The 16,687-nt window shown below is 42.3% G+C and overlaps 1 protein-coding gene across 1 annotated transcript; it reads left to right on the plus strand.

The window, feature by feature from the left end:
• Positions 1–960: 960 nt before the first annotated feature.
• On the plus strand, positions 961–16,687 carry LOC139220062 (carbohydrate sulfotransferase 15-like). Its single transcript, XM_070852118.1, has 7 exons — positions 961–1,447; positions 3,591–3,930; positions 8,604–8,747; positions 11,225–11,381; positions 12,645–12,801; positions 14,213–14,360; positions 16,152–16,687. Exons 1-7 carry the CDS (start codon positions 1,007–1,009, stop codon positions 16,343–16,345), a joined length of 1,581 nt encoding a protein of 526 aa, XP_070708219.1. The 5' UTR covers positions 961–1,006; the 3' UTR covers positions 16,346–16,687.

Below are 16,687 nucleotides of genomic sequence, written 5' to 3' on the forward strand. Positions count from 1 at the left end.
ATAATCCCTTCTCCGGTCCAGACCAGGTATCTCTTATATTCGTGTCTCTCCCCAGGAGAGTCAGACACGCAGCCTCGTAGTTTCTAGGCTGAATGCATCCCTCGTCCTTATCACTCCCTCCACATTGTGACTCCAATGCACAGGGAGGATGGACTGTGAGGTTGGGTAGGGTGTTGCTGTGCTGTCTGATTAGAACAGGAAACGTAAGAGGAAGTCAGTGAAAATAGTTCAGTACGTAACATGATTTTTGCTCAATAATTAGTCACACTCAAAATTACTCAGATTTTCCAAGAAGCAGTGACATTAAGTGAGTTGTCATTCACAGGATGATTTGTTACTGTTCTTTGTTACTGTTCCTTTTTAGTTCACCCTGATATATTGCAACAGCTGTACACAGGAAACAGGTTCAAGTGGAACTTCCTTTGGCTATACAATTGTTTGACTGTCTTCACAAAGCAACATTTATTTGTCATTGCAGGAGACTAAGGGATGTGATGACATGCTCTTGAAGTATAAAATGTACATTGAAACTAAAATGGAAAAAATTTCAATCAGCATCTGGCCTTGGTGGAGACCTGGTTGCCAAATGAAGCAGATTCACAAATGCAAGTCAGATGTGACTAAGAGTTGATTCTTTCTCTTTGTAGTGCATCAGTGAAACTTGTGAGGAATCTGACGCCTCTGACTTTTGTAAATGTGACACTGCGAGCCTTAATTACACGGAGAAAGTGTAGGTGGTGACAGGATTATTTTAAATATTTTTGAGGTTTTGGAAGCCCAGGCATGAAAACAATGCCAACAATTGGTCATCTCACTGAGTTTACCCTCTTTTTCCTCTTACCAGGCAGATGTCAGTGGATGATGTGGGCTGTTCTCCACAACGCATCATGAATATCAACTGTAGGCCATTCCCCCATCCCAAAACCTCCTGTCTGGCTGGCTCCTGCTCCATAACGCCTCCCTGCGTCTGAGCTGTGACACCAGGGATTCGCAGGCTGTTGACAGCATGACGCAGATGGACTACAAATACAGCCTGCTGGGCTCCGCGGTGGACGACTACCGCAAGAGGCCATTGCTCCTGCAGGTGGACGACACGCCCATGAACCTGTTTGCAGTCCTGGAGGTGAAGCGGGAGCTGCCAAGGCGCTGGAGCACCCTGGGCTGCTTCCGCAAGATCCGGCTCTACAGCTTCCTGTTCGGCCTGGCCGTCATGTTCCTCATCATGGCTTCATACATTCTGACAGGAGACAAGAAGGGCCTCCTCCTGACTCCTTCTCCCTACCACTTCAGCAGCCTGGTCAGCCCGGGACCTTTTTCCTTTAACCTCTCCTCCGTCAAGGACTACGCACATATCAAACTGGTGGTCAAGTCCATCACATCCAAGGTTGAGTTTCGCAGCAGCCGACAGCTCCCAGAGCTCAAGGCACTGGTTAACAGTGAGCCACATGTGAGTACAGCCAAAACATATATCTGTCTTGTGTCTCATTTAATATATTCAAAGAGATCTGAAGGATGTACATTTTATCAAAATTAGATTTAGATATCAAGTTGATTGCTGCAATGAATACCTCAGTGTTTTAAAGAGTGAATGTTATCTGTCTGTTTTAATCATAATGCATACATGGCCCAGCGTGATATTGATCTCTCTCTTAATTGACAATCACAGCTGTGTCTTGAAGCATAATTAAATGCTAGATAAAAAGGTGATTCAAATCAGTAACCATGCCTACATGCCATCTACACAGGGTTCAATACAGCTACACTTGCAATTCCCCACTAGGCTGCAGTTCCTAATTTAATTTATAAAGAGATAAAACTTCTCGGAAAACCTTGTATAACACTTCATGTCACACCAGATAATTGCATATGTCTCTACCAATTTTTTTTCAGAAGGGATTTAAAGCTCAAAGTCATCCCACAGTCTTCCGACACATTGGCCTTGTGACTTTCTCTCAGAGTCCGTCTCACCTCAAAGCCTGGTTCAATTAATTGTTAATCCTAACGATAATGGCTTGTGCCAGGGCTATTTGCAACATAACTAATTTCTTATTGAACCACCTAATGAATAGGAGAGTGTTGCCGCGGGACATTCAATACCACATCTGTGGATGGATCCGGCATTAATTGTCCTTAAAGTAGCTGTGTCTTCCAGGCAGTGAGCGAGTCATAGTAACAAGGGCCTTTGTTGTGTTTGATCACCAAAAATCACTTTGAAATGTGAGTAGAGAAATCCAGTCAGAAATGTGTTGCCTCACTTGTGCAACTGAGGACGAATCTGGTTTTCTCTTCCAGGGCACGCTACATGTACGTTCATGTACGCTGCTGTCAAAAAAATAATAGGACAGATAAGCTTTTTATTTGCTTGAATCCTGCACATTGTATATGAAATGAAACAATGAAAATATAGCCTCAGGTTTTAGTGCTGAGGATGTGAACATCCATACTGAGTGAACAGTTAAGGACATGTAGCTTTTTAGGGCAGCGCATCAGGACAGAGATCCAAGTTTGAGTTTTTTTTGGCCAAACATTGGAATGTCCTTGGCCAAGTGAGTCGCCTGACCTCAATCCAACTGATCGGTGTTTCAAGTGCTGAGGAAAAGATTAACAAGACTAGGTGGAAACCTGGTATATAGCTGAACCGTGTATGGTCATTGGGAATAGTGTCTATGATGTGAACTCCTGGACATTACAAGTTCATCTACAGTTTTCTGTAAAGGCCCTCTGGTGCATGAATGACCCTGGTGGATTATCCATGCACTGCATGTGTTTGTATACATCAGGTTTTTCAGGAAAAAAAATATCACACTGATGATGTAGAGGTCTCAAAAACGTATGTATCAAATATGATACACTTGGCGTTACAGGGTTAATATAATGTCAGAAATGATGGCTGAAATACACGTCTGTCTTTTGGCCGCTCCAAACACCAGCGCCATAACTGCGTCAACAGAAGTTCATCAAAATCCAAACAGTGGCTCACTTGACTGTACAGCCAATTGGGAAGCTCCAACACCAATGGTGTAACTTTCAGCTGCTCATTCGGTCACAGACTGTCCTGTTTATGGAGCCGGACCCGGATTGCTGTGGTCCAGCCAGAAAGCCCACAAAACAATAACAAAGTGAAGATGGCTGTAGTAACAGCCAAGCAAAGCATCAGCAGTGAAGATGCCAAGGGGATCTGCTGGGCCTGCTGATGTCTGTAGGAATATAGCCTTTAGACTTTTCACTCATTGTGAAAAGAATTTGATACCAAATATTAAAAATCCTGCCTTTATTTAAGCGAAGGTGTCTGTCTCTGTAGAGACTGTGTCTCCTGCACAAACTTGTCATGAATGTGCAGTTGGATCCCACACAGATGACGCTTTCCCACACCAGCCAAAACAGTAGCCCACACAAACAAAGTTTTTAAATGATCTCAGCAAACTTCTTCCTTTAATGCATTTGTGAAATAACTGGAATGGCTTTATCATGCAGCCCTAGCAACAATGATTTCAAAGGTTTACAGAATGCTTTGTCCGAAATGTTTTTGCATTTTTTGGAAGTAAGGTGAATCAGCAGCTTAATGCAGCCTGCTTTCTTTGCCTTTACAGATGTTTTCTGTTATCCCCCGAAAATTCCTGCCTGGTATCAAGAACCCCTGCTGGTATGAGGAATACACTGGCAATATCACTTCGGACCCGTACAGGACAAACTTGTATGCACGCTACTCGAGGCGCTTCCGGACAGTTTTTCAGCATTTGCAGAACACTTTCCGAGAACACTTGTTTCACCGTGACGGGAGACTCTACCGCATGCGGTGCCTTCCTTATTTCTATATCATTGGCCAACCAAAGTGTGGCACAACGGACCTGTATGACAGACTGAGGCTGCACCCTGACGTCAAGTTCACCACTTTCAAAGAGCCACATTGGTGGACACGCAAGAGGTTTGGTGAGTAAAGAAAACTATAATTTGCTGTGGTAGAGGCCTCCAGGCTTGTACAGAATAATGACGGCTTTAGAGTATTAAAAGTGTGAAATGTGACTCTCTACAGTATATCCTTTTGGCAGAGCCATACCTCAGGGGGTTTCAGAAAAGCACTCGGTGACAGACGTTTGAAGGGGTCTCAGCCTCAAAGGCAGGCCTGTCTGTTTCATGAGCACAATTAAATTTATCTACAGTATTCTTACTGTCACTGTATTGTTAAGATGTGAGGATTGTGGTGACTAAATTCAATAATTTCTATAGCTGTCCATAGTTAATTGGGGGGGGGGGTGTCCTGTGGATACTGAGTGTCAACATTATGTCAAACTACATCTACATCAATACACCAAAGCTGTAACTGCCATTGTTCTTATGTGCAACATAGCTGGATGTAAGCCCTGAATGTGACATGAGTTAAGTATCGCTGATACACACAGTTCAATCTCCCAATGCAATTAACCAGAGAAATTAATATTCAAGACCCTGCGCATGAGAATAAACTTAAACTGTTTATTTTCTACCTGAGAGTTGTTAGCCCCAAATTTACAGCTCTAATGGTGTATTTAAGTCCTTTATTGCCTTCTCCAGTCAACATTTTGAATGCAAATCATCTCTTCCTTTTTCCACCCCTTGTGTGCTTTTGCACCATCAGCCTCTTTACCAGTGCAACTTCCCCATTTTGATACACTGATGGTTGAGCTTGTGCCGTGACAGTGCTCATTAACAGTTCAACTAGGACTATACGCAGAAGGATCTAGACTAAATGTACATCAACATCATCTGTGACACAGATTTGTCTCTGTGGTAGAAACCACTTGAAAAGAACCTGTGAAAAATTTAGCGTCTGATGCCATCTTGCACACTTTGAACCCACACGTGTGGGCTCACAGTTTCCTGCACTTGTTTATCAAATGTTAATGTTGCACTAGTTCCTTTCAACACCACTCCCCAGCATTAACCTTCCTTCAGCTCCCTGTTCGTACTTTATTTTACAGCTTTCTGGCTGCTCTCTGTTTGCACCGTGAATTTTAGACTCTCGTTTAAAAGAGTGAGGGCCTGTGTCCATATAGCGCTGGCAAAAAAGCGCTGGCAGGTCGCTGGGATGAAGCACTTGTGAAGTGAGAGGAAAAAAAAAATGCTGCACGTGGGCTTTGTTTCTATGACAACATATCACCAATCTGACTGCTGTTGTATGACAGACTAGTATTGCCTCATTGCCTTTTATTATCTATTTATATTTATGTGACATTTATTTTTCACCGTGAATGGTGTAAAAACACACAAACTATGTAGTCAACCTTCTGTTAACTCGCCAAATTTCTCATTATTAGACCTTTATTCAGCCAGGTGAGTCCAATGGAGATTACAAGATCTCTTTTTTTGAGGAAGGCCTGGCCAAGATAGCAGCAAAAGAGTGTTTCTTATAACCTATAAGCAAACATTTAAAAACACACAAAACAAAACATACAGTGGCAACTCGCAGAATGAAATGGCTAAAAAGACAGACAGGAGGAAATGGATCTAGCAAAAAAAAAAGCAATTACAAATCCCAATTGAATTTGCCTCTAAACCCTTCACTACATTTTTAAATGCCCTAATCAGCTCATCTAACTGCAATTCTGTCTGAAGTGTCTCCAGACTGCAGGGGCAGAGAATAAAGGGCTGTTTGCCAAATTCAGTGCAAACCTTACCAACACACATATAGAAGGTGTAGGTAGGAAGGTAAAGGGGGGGGGACCAAGAACTACACTAACAGAGGGTTGACTATGCTGCTAACAATGAGTTTACAACATGTAAGGTGACAAAAGCACAACACTCACCAGCAATACTCTGTGTCCGGCCGATCTGCTGCCACAAATGGGCTTTCCTGTCTCACAAATCATCAGGCTCGGCCAGCTACCGCCAGAACAAACCAAAGGGTGTGGCACTTGTTCTCTAGGCGCCATCACCTACAATCTCACCTCATTGGAAGCAACTAAAAAAGACACTGGCGCTCAGAGAGGACTACATGGACGTGATCCTAACAGAGCAACACATTCATTTAATTAGAAAGCATGTTTCATTTTATGAGGGGGCTGTTGCATATTTTACAACTCTTGCAGGCATATTTCTGGATTTTCGTGGGTTTCTGGGGATTTTTTGCCCATTTAGCTGGTGGAGGTTTATGCATTATCACCTAATCGCTGGCTTTTCTCAGTTCCACACGTTTTAGACGCACACAACCCGCTGCCACAATGCTGGCTTACACTGTTGGTTGTCATGGAGTTTGAACAGGTGGCAATATGTAATTTTCTCAAACAAAGAGATAAACCCTCAAACTGTGCGTCAAGAGGTAAGAGCCGCCTCGGAGTAGACATCTGGTGGTATGGTGGCTCTTAATGTGTGGATGTGTTTCTTTCACCATGATAAAAGAACCACCACAGATGGGATTAAAGCCAATGTGAGATCTGGGAGTGAGAATGTATTTGGGTGAACTGAAAACCTTCTGTGTTAAACAAATCCAACCCTCACTTCACTTGCAATTGCTTTGTTGCATCGCTCCATTGGTTTGATTTGGTGACTTTCTCCTAATGACTTAAAAAAAAAAAAAGCATCTGTTCTCCCCTTTGACATTTCTTTTCAAAATCAAATGTAGTTGATATTAGTGTGGGGCTTGCTGTTTTAAAGAAGCTTAGATTCTAAATTTATCTTTGTTTTTGCTCCCAAAAGTAGGCAAATCATTATTCTCAATACCTACATGTTCTTTTTGTTTTCTTTTTGGACTGAAACAGCCATTAAGACTCATGAATAATGGAGAATCTTCAGCAGCTCAAGAGGCAGGCATCAGGAGTGTGAGTCAGTGTGTGTGTGTGTCACTAGTGTGTGTCTGCTTTTGTGAAGAAATAGTAGATTGGAAAAAAAAAAAAAAAAGTGAAGAGCAGCAGTTAAACTGTGGGGCACCGATCTGTTCAAAGTCAGCTGTGATTACAAAATGGAAAGCAGATTAGATAATGACTTTATACCGAGCTGAAAGACGTACATACAGTGTGTGGATAATCTCATAATTCTCCTTTAAGTACAGCAGCTGCACTATCTCATCAGCACAGCATGAGGAATTTTCTTAATGGTGATTTTGTACCAGCTATTCTTCTGCTCAGCAATGACTGATACATTTTGTTTTGCCTGGAGCTATCGGTCTAAAAATTACCTAATGATTTTAATAATTCCACCCTGGGTTTTGGCATCATACTTGTTGATGGAGCTATATACAGTTTTGGCAACATTTTTCGAAAATTTCACCAAAATTTCTCACCACAAATATCAAAGGAGGCTTAACTGTCGCAGTCAAAGCGATCCTTTTGAAGTTTATCCAATTGCTGACTATGCCCCTAATCCCTCTGAGACTCACAAAACCTGTGAGTGGCGGATTGATCAGCCTGCATGCAAAACTTATTTACTGTGTTGTGTTCAGTTTGAGTTGATAATTATTTGAACCTCATAAAGCAGTGGGACGTGGATGAGTTGTTTGCCTTAATTTGTCTGCTTCGCGCTTGTGTTTTCTGCTGCCTGTGATGTTGCGTAGCAGCAAATGCTGCTGTATCCCAAGGACATAGGACCCTCAGTTATTGCTGCCCCCCTCCACTCCTCATCCTTTCATCTTTGCTGCCACTTTCTTTCTTTCTCTCCCTCTCTATCCCTTCAAGTGTCGCACTCAGAGCTGTGCACGGTAATCAGCACTTTTCTCTTAAGACATCCTTTGAGGACACTCTGAATTCAAATAGTCTTGTTTTGTATTTATTTATTTCATTCCTCAACTCATGCAGGGAAAAGGTGATTTGATGAGATCCACGCCACACGACTCTCTAAGAGGAGCAGTTTGAATTTTAAATCAGATGTGCCTGCTGTATACAGTTCCCCATCAAGCAACATGGGCTATCACAATTACGTGGTGCTTCATTCATACGGGATGAAAAAAAAGAAAAAGCCCCGCAGCAAGGCACATCAGCGCCATCACACCTCATACAAGAGCCACTATTAAGGCTTAATAATGATGCAGGCTGGGTGTTTGGAGAGGTTACTAGAGTTTTCTAATAACGTTTTCCTGCTAACTAGAGAAAGGTGTTTTACTGCGACATCATCAAAGCGTCACAGAAAGCAGCAGACGCCTGGAGCTCCATTATTAGCCTTATGCTGCATGGATACTCTGAATCTCCACAATTACCAAGTAAATTGTAATGATGCTGCAGACCACAGCAGCGCAAATGGAAAACGCATATGCTAGTCCTACTTTTTAAAGCATTAACTTGACTTTGGGCCTCAATCGGAAACACTGAAAACTGAGCGGTGACAGTATTCCCTGCTGAATTTGGATTGGATCTGAAGTTGGATTTTATTAGGTCACCCTTCAGTCAGGACAACACAGAAGCCCTAATGACCTGATTAAATGTGATCACAGAAACACATGGTGGGGAGAGGGCAGGAAGGAATTAAAATCATACACACACACCCATCTCAATGATGCAGATTCCCACCCAAACCATGTCTGATCTAAATATCTGTTGCGTCATAAAGAGAAACACATTAGCTTGTCTCTACTATCTACAATACACAACACGTGCTAACAAAGTTTACCGACTATCCTCGTCTTCCTCCCCCACCAGGTATCATCCGTCTGAGTGAGGGCTTCCATGATCGATACCCAGTGGAAGACTACCTGGACTTGTTCGATCAGGCTGCTTACCAAATCCAGGGCAACCTCACAGCAAATGCCAGTGGAAGCCCCAGTCAGCCGAACATTATCATAGGTAAGTGAAAACGACAATCTGTTGTCAGGAATGGTAAATACTGTATGATAACCTCTAATAACAATTAAGAATAATTGCATTCAGTTTAAATTGTTCCTCACCAATTAACTATTTCACTTGTATCCAGGTAAGCATGTTAGTATCAAATCCATGCAGTTTACTTTCCATATGGTGACCAAAAGCTGGTGCAGAGGATAAGCTTAAAGTCCTAATACACTGATATTAGTGCAAGTGTGAAAGCCACAGGACAGGATGCCGACAATGCCGATCCTTTCTTTACTCTGCTTTGCTGTATTTTGTCCACAATCTAACCCTGAACCCTACTTCTAGTCTGACTCTCGTTTTCTAGTTTAACTCTGCTGTATTATATAAGTTGCTGAGGTCATGTATCAGCGCTCTGATCTGTGTGGGGGACATGGACTGATGGTACTCTGTGCCCGTGTCAGGCTGCAGCCAATAGCGTTTGCCGTGGAGTGACCTGACACTTGCCTGGGACTTCGCTTGTAATCTCACCTCCAATATTACAAAGCTGCTATCAGAGCAGCAGGTAGAGAGGCTGAAACACCCAGCTGATCTGTAGCAGCCACTCTCACTCCAGCGGGCGACTGTGATTTTTAAGAGAGCCGGTGACTCAGCCCTAAAGCGAGCCTCTCTAACAGCTTAATAATACTGGACTTCCTTCTGCTTCACTTAGCCACTTCACTGAAGTGTCGCAGAAAGGAATCATTGTTCTTTTTGTGTCGGGACAGCAATAATATCCGCAGTGGGGTGGAGGAGTTTTACAAACCTCCGTCCTCTATCTGCATATCCTGCTCCCAGCGCCTCTGCTTCCATCTGTCTCTGTCTTTTCCCGTCTAAACATGATCTCAAAGAACTGCTCAGCTGCGAAGAAAAACTGATTTAAGTTTTCAACAATAGCCTTTTCACACTGGACTGAGTTGGCGCATTGAGTGTAGCTTAGCATGCTGCCCTGTTTTGTTTCCCTCTTTAAATAAATAATCCTTGTAAGAGGGGGGGAGTGTGCCAAAGCCCACTCAGTATTCACACCATGCCCTGGGAGAGCCCAGCAAGGTGCAGGCCTGTGGCCAGGATCTTGGGCTTCTGACTCTCTTCAACCACCGGCCAACACCAGAGGCACGCCGGTCTGGCTCCACCATTTGTTTGCCCTATTACGGCCTCTACCCGTGGAGCAAAATAAGCCCTTTTAATGGACACTTAGACCTTTGGATAGACTTGATCACAGTGTGTATCATTTTAGGCAGAACAGCATTAGCAGCGATCCTGTTTCACTCTCACCGTTGTCATCACAGAAAATAGGTCCTGGCTATCATCCCTTTCTCTGAGGAAGGGAAGCAGATAAGGCTCATGTTGTGTTCTCTCCAAATACATCACAGCTTCACTTCACAGATAAGAGGATAATGAAGGCACAGACAGCCTAATGAATCCTGGATATCATTTCTCGGCACCGCCTGATAAAGTTTCTGCTCTCAAACTGTTTGAGAAACGGCGCCCTCTGACTCGTTACGAGCACCAGTACTGCCACTGTGTGGTTTGCAGTCATTCCACAATTTCTCTCACAGCTGGAGATGCAATTACTCTTGCTTCTTTTGTTTGTGCACTTGCTTTAGAATATTTCGTTTTATTGCCTTGTTGCACATGTGTTGCTGACATGCTGTGCCTGTTCCAGTCTTGACTCAGAGGCAATATGAAGTTAAAACAAACTTCCACATATTTGAGGCCCATTATGTTATTCTGGAGGAAAGAAGTTGGGGGATGTATTTGTTTGTTTTGATTATTTTTGAAAACTGGTGAAAAGGAGATTAAACAATAAAACAAAACACGAGGATATTGGATCTTAAAAATAACAGTGAGCAGCTTCACCATTTGTTGTTTTCTTACATACTTTGAAGGACTTTGGATCATGAAGCCATAAAATGCAATTGGAAACTAGCTAGCTACAGTTTGATCATGAGCAATTATTTATTTTACTGACTTGATCTATTAATTAATTCATTTTGCAGTCCAGAAAATATCAAAACATAGTAAAAATATCAGTCACAATAGCCCAAGATGATATCTTCAATATGTTTGGTCTAATCAACAGTTCAAAACCCAAAGATATTCAATGCATGACAACATAATACAAACAGAAAAGAAGGACATTCTCACATTTGAGAAGCTACAACCAAGAAATATTCTTGGCCATAGCTTGAAATATGAGATGATTAATCAATTATCGAAAATAGTTGCTCAATAAATTTTGTCAGATTTTCTGTCAATCAAATTGTCAATTTGATGTAAATCTATGAAAACAGAACGTTGCATGTATTCAACTACACACATCAAATGCAACACCATAGAGTGAGAAAACCAATGTCATGTAAATGTGTACATGTGTGTTTTGTTTTCACTCTGCATTACTGCATAATTGTCTGTGTGCATGATCCTATTCGAACAACTGTGTGTGTGTTTTGCAGGAGAAGCCAGCGCGTCCACCATGTGGGATAACAACGCCTGGGTGTATTTCTATGACAACACCACAGAAGGAGAGCCTCCCTTCCTCATCCAGGACTTCGTCCATGCCCTGCAGCCTGATGCCCGCTTCATCATCATGCTCAGGGACCCGGTGGAAAGGTGGGAGTGCTGTCGGTTTCGCTGCGTATCTGAACTGAAATGCTAGTAATGATGCACCTCAGGTGTTTACACTGCACAGATACTTTCTCCGTTTCTAGCAAACTAAAGACGTGTTGCCTTTTACTCAGTCTGGCTGCCACACAGGTTTCATTATGATGCCTGTGTCAGAGGGGTGGAGAACCTACTGCTAAAAACCTGCGAGGCATTCTGTTTAAACTGATTTTTAGTTCAGTGATAGTTTGAACATGCGCTCTATAATTGCTTTTGCCCTACTGTTAGAATATATTATTGAAATATATTATTGATATTACTCCATTCATATTCACACTTCTATTAAATTATTCTTCAATATAATATAGCAATCTATTAAAACCTATCATAAGGCGATTTTAATGTCCACCGTTTTGGAATATTGTTCATTCAGTTCTATGGAAACTGATCACACGGGGAGAATACCTATTAGTGCCATTGTGGTTGATACTGTTCGGTCTCTGTCTCTCCGTCCACGATGCTTGTATTTTGTCTTGCTTTTTAAGAAGGAGTGCCTGCCTGGCCACTGTCAGCGTTCTTTTTAGTTAGATGTTCATTGGTTTACTGTCCTTCCAAGGAAGTGTATGGCGAGCCGAAATCACATTGGTTCTCTTCCAAAGAAAGTAATTCACTTGGTGGAGTGTCCTCTGGCAGCAGCCCTGGCATAGGTTCAATGTCTGGTCTCAAGTACGCCTACTATCAAATCATCCATGCGAGAATTTTTCTCCAGATTGCCAACACTTCGTTCCAATTTTTTTCCTTTTTTGTCTCCTTGTTAAGTGACTTAACAAGGAGAAAGCTTACGTAGTCCAACCAGTTCTGTTTGTTGGTTAGCCACCCGATTTAGCTACTCGGACAATAGGTTGGGAGACTCCATCTCATCCTCAAACAAATGGGTTATCTTATGTGTTATTTTTGATTTTCATCTCCCATTTTAAAAACATGTCACTGACAAAAATTCCTCCCAACTTTTGTCTTCACTATGTACTCCTGGAAGTACTCTCTAATCTGTCGACGTTGCAGTAGTGACTTGTTCACAGTAAACTACATTGATAGGTGCCTGTGTGGCTGCCGGAAATGCAGCTTTTTAATGAAAAAGAAAAAAATAGGGTACTGGTTCAAATCTTTAAAACAAATGAAAAACAATGAATCATATGTACCGTTACAAAAGTGAAATTGTATTGTCTACCTCATGTTCATAAGTATTCACAGGGAATCTCTGTCGTCTTGCAGGCTCTACTCTGACTACCTTTACTTTGGCATTGCCAATAAATCTGCGGAGGATTTCCACGAGAAGGTGTCGGAGTCGCTGCAGTTATTCGAGGGGTGCCTTACAGAGTACACAATGCGCTCCTGTGTGTACAACACTACTGTCAACAATGCCATGCCAGTGAGTGTACCCTCCCTCCAGCTTTTGTCTCGCAGCCCTGCAGAACACCGGACATCACTGACCAGCGTTTTAGCTGGTGGGAAGAAAGAAATAGAAAAGGAATGAAAAAGACAGATGGAGTGAAATCCACACTTCATTAGCACACGCTAAAGCTTGCTGGACAGACTTTATGAAAGGGATTGGCAACACTGTTGAACCACCGACCAGAGTATCCAGAGCCTTTCTTTGTACAAGGAAACCTAGTTTACCACTGGTGTGAACTTTCTTCTCACTCACAAAACAGACTTAGTGTCAGCCAGTGCAGGGCCCCAGTGTTGGGCCCCAGGCCAGCTTTTCCCACAGTGCCCTGGGGCTGAGGGGGGAGGAGGACAGTGGCCCGCCCTCTTTTGGCTCCCCTTCCAGGCTGCCTTATATTCAGTGGTCCTCCTCTCCAACTGCCACAGACAAGCTTTATGGCCCACTGGGAGCATGCTCACTCTCTGCCGCTAGCCTAATTGTCCATCCACTAATATCTCCTCAGAGTTATTAGACCATGTGAAAAGCATTACAGCTGTCCTTACAGCGGTCTCTCATGTCTGTGGCTCCTCGATAAAAGTTTTAGAGCCCAGATTAGAGTCTGGGGAGAAAAGACGAATAAACACCAGTATGAGAACATGATTGGCCTTCACTGTTGTTCCAAATTGATTTAACAAAGAAAGAGTTGCTGGCCTGCCTTGTAATCATTTCTGAATGGCCTTTCAGTTTCGCTAAAGAGGCAAAAGGACACCGAGATAATTCCTTTCTGCAATGAACTGTCATATGGGAATCAAAAAATCCATTTCTACAATTAGGTGACCTCCAAATGCACTGGTGTATTCTCACAAAAGATCACTGGCTAATTCATTTATTTAGGATTGCTTTTAATGAATTCTCTACATTTTTTGTTAAAACGCCCTTCACAAATTCTCAGAGCCCAAACTGACATTTTCATATTGCTCCATAAATATTCAATTTACAGTGACACAAAATAGACAAAAGCAACAGATCCTCACATTTAAGAAACAAGAGCCAGCAAATGATTCATGGGCTACAACAATGGGGTGAAACAAAATAACAACATCATGTAGTGGAGTGTAATTGAGTATCTGGTCCACTGGCAGGTGGTGATGCATGTTTCTGATTCTAGAGGAAACTACCTCAACTCCACATGAGACCAGCATATATTCACATGCCCACGGTGCCTAGCATCACCCAGCAGAATGCATGGGAGAGATGAAAGAGAAAGCTAGTGGAATTTCCTCCCCTCCCTCCCCCATTCATTACCTTAAAGATGTTTAACCATGCATGCACTGCCGTGCCCCTCCGCCGAGGAGCATGTTTCTTGGATGGGGTTCGGTTATCTCAAATCGATTCTCCTGTTTTGTGTCCTCAGGTCAGATTGCAAGTCGGCGTGTACATTGTGTACTTAATAGACTGGCTGACCGTCTTCAGCAGGGAACAGATTCTGGTCCTGAGGTTGGAAGACCATGCCTCTAATAGGAAATACACGATGCACAAAGTCTTTGATTTCCTTAACCTGGGTGAGTAAGCAAAACATCCCAACGTGTGACCTTCTAACTAATCATTTCCTCTGAGGACTCAGATCAATACAATACAAAACAGATCACTGAAGACAATTAGGGAGCTGAAATTTGAAATTAATGTCACTGTGATTATTAGCAATAGGAATGCAACTATCTGAAAGGGGTCCTGGTTAAACATATTCCATATCAGCCATTATCCATGTTAAAAATTCAGGACAATGACATGATTAAAATTTGCATAAGCCTATACAGGATGCTGGTGTATGAAAAGCTCAACTTGTTCTTAGGAACTGATGTGTAGTCCCACACAGTTTTAACACAGTGAGATTTGAGAAAGTAAAATAGAGAAATTGTTGGCCAAAGTCGACAACAGTCACTGATTCCCAAAAGGTAAAAAACAAAACAAAACTTGTATTTCTACTTGCAACTGGAAATGAAAAATATTTTTGTGGCATGACAGCAATATAACTAACCAGTCACAGCTGGGCATTGAGAACCAGTACTATATTGGTACTGGTTCCCGATCAGTCAGGTCAGTAAGGAAATATTGATAAGCTCTTGGACAAATGGTGCTGCTGTCAGTATTTATTTAACATGCATTCATTGCAACACATTTGACATTTTCAAATTCCAGACCAGTCAATAATGTTGACAAAGCTGCTGCTGTCAGGCGGCCGATTACGTTTGACGTTGCTGTAACTGCACCTTTACATTCTGTGCTCTTGGCTTACAGGGCAAAACATTTGAGTATTGACTCGCTTTGCTAAATCTAATAAAAATGCAGATTTCACATGTAAAAAGCTAGTTATATGTAAAAGGGGGTTACACCAGCAACCTGCTGAAACACTTACACATAAGACCACTGTTTGACCACTTTAGCACAGCGGTTGCTGCACCTAAAGTTAACATTACGTCCTCAGTGCAGCCTCTGGACAACAATGCTAAAAATCATTATTAAAAAAAGGCCTGTTGCTTATAACCCAGGACACAGTTAGCATTAGTTTTAAGCACTTGTAATATATGTTCCTAAATAATTCCATGGACAATGTCAGTCAAGCAGGAGACAGACACCCAAGTCTAACCCATTCTCCATCGCTAGATGAGGGAAAATGAGTCAGGAAAAAAACAGCAGAATGTCACACGGCCCACCCTGAGGTCCAGTGACGGCTGAATGCTTTGACTTGCAGTCTGCGGTGCATGTAGAGTTTTAAGTGCACACAGGGGATAATGAGGGTTTTTCTGCTGCCGTCTACCATGTCAACAAAGAGCTTTGCATGTATTGCATTAGAAAATTTTGTTGATTTTGAAGTGCTTAAGTCGCATCCAGGACACTAGCTTAGAAAAGAAAATTAAATTTCATTCAGATACGGCTCAGAAATTTGTTACACCTTCCATACTTTCAGTATCAAAGGTGCCAACCTTTCCTTTGAATATACAGCTTGCTGTTAGTGTACAGTGTCAGTGTGTAGTGTCAAACCAGTGTATATGTGCGACAGTCAAATACAGACTTTCCTTGTAGTCTGGAAGCCCTCTTACTTCTGTCTCACTGGTTGATCCCACAGTTTAATTGCCCCAGAGCTCAGACTTAGCTCTTCAAAGAGCTGCCAACACCAGCCAAGGTGCGATTACCTCCCAGGGCGTCAATTCTTCTGCTCAGAGCACTGCTGACACACAGTGGCATTTCAAAGTCCTTTGCTCTATTTTGTTCCATTTGTTTAGCACTGCGGCAAAATCTGAAGTGGCCCAGAAAGAAGGGATGTGAAAGAAGCGTTTGTGTGTGTTTTACAGGGCCGCTGACGAAACAAATAGAGTCAGAGATCACAAGAAGTCCTGCATCAAACACCAGGAGGCCGGCTGACAAAAACCTGGGACCCATGCTGGCCATCACTAAAGAGATCCTGCGGGATTTCTACATGCCATTCAATGAGAAATTGGCCAAAGTGCTGCGGAATGACTCCTTCCTCTGGGAGAATAACTCTTAGCTCTGAACAACCCACCTTCCCCTTTACTTCAGTAAAAAAAAAAAAAAAAAACCACTGATGCGTCAGCCAGCCCCTTCGTTTGAGTTTCATCTCTCTCAAGTGCCCATGAAAATCAACGTGTTTTTCTTTTCTTTTTTTTTTTAATTTAAATTATTCTATAAGTTATAAAAGCAGAGATGAATCAAAGACGGATAATAGCACAAGAGAGTGTGGTGATCATGTGATGTGTGTGTCTGTATGTGTGTGAATGAGTACAAGAGAGAAAGAGATGTTGGCAGGTCTTGATTGTTTTTATTTCTTTTTGTTTGTTTGTTTTCTTGTGGCCAGATGTACAAAATTAAA

Source organism: Pempheris klunzingeri, chromosome 20 (genome assembly GCF_042242105.1).
Source record: "Pempheris klunzingeri isolate RE-2024b chromosome 20, fPemKlu1.hap1, whole genome shotgun sequence".
Classification (NCBI taxonomy): domain Eukaryota; kingdom Metazoa; phylum Chordata; class Actinopteri; order Acropomatiformes; family Pempheridae; genus Pempheris; species Pempheris klunzingeri.

Excerpts from the sequence above, each read along its gene's own strand:
- LOC139220062 (XM_070852118.1), top strand. The coding sequence starts at position 1,007 with ATGACGCAGATGGACTACAAATACAGCCTGCTGGGCTCCGCGGTGGAC. Across the intron at positions 3,931-8,603 it reads GTGGACACGCAAGAGGTTTG|GTATCATCCGTCTGAGTGAG; the intron begins GTGAGTAAAGAA and ends CTCCCCCACCAG. Across the intron at positions 14,361-16,151 it reads CTTTGATTTCCTTAACCTGG|GGCCGCTGACGAAACAAATA; the intron begins GTGAGTAAGCAA and ends TGTGTTTTACAG.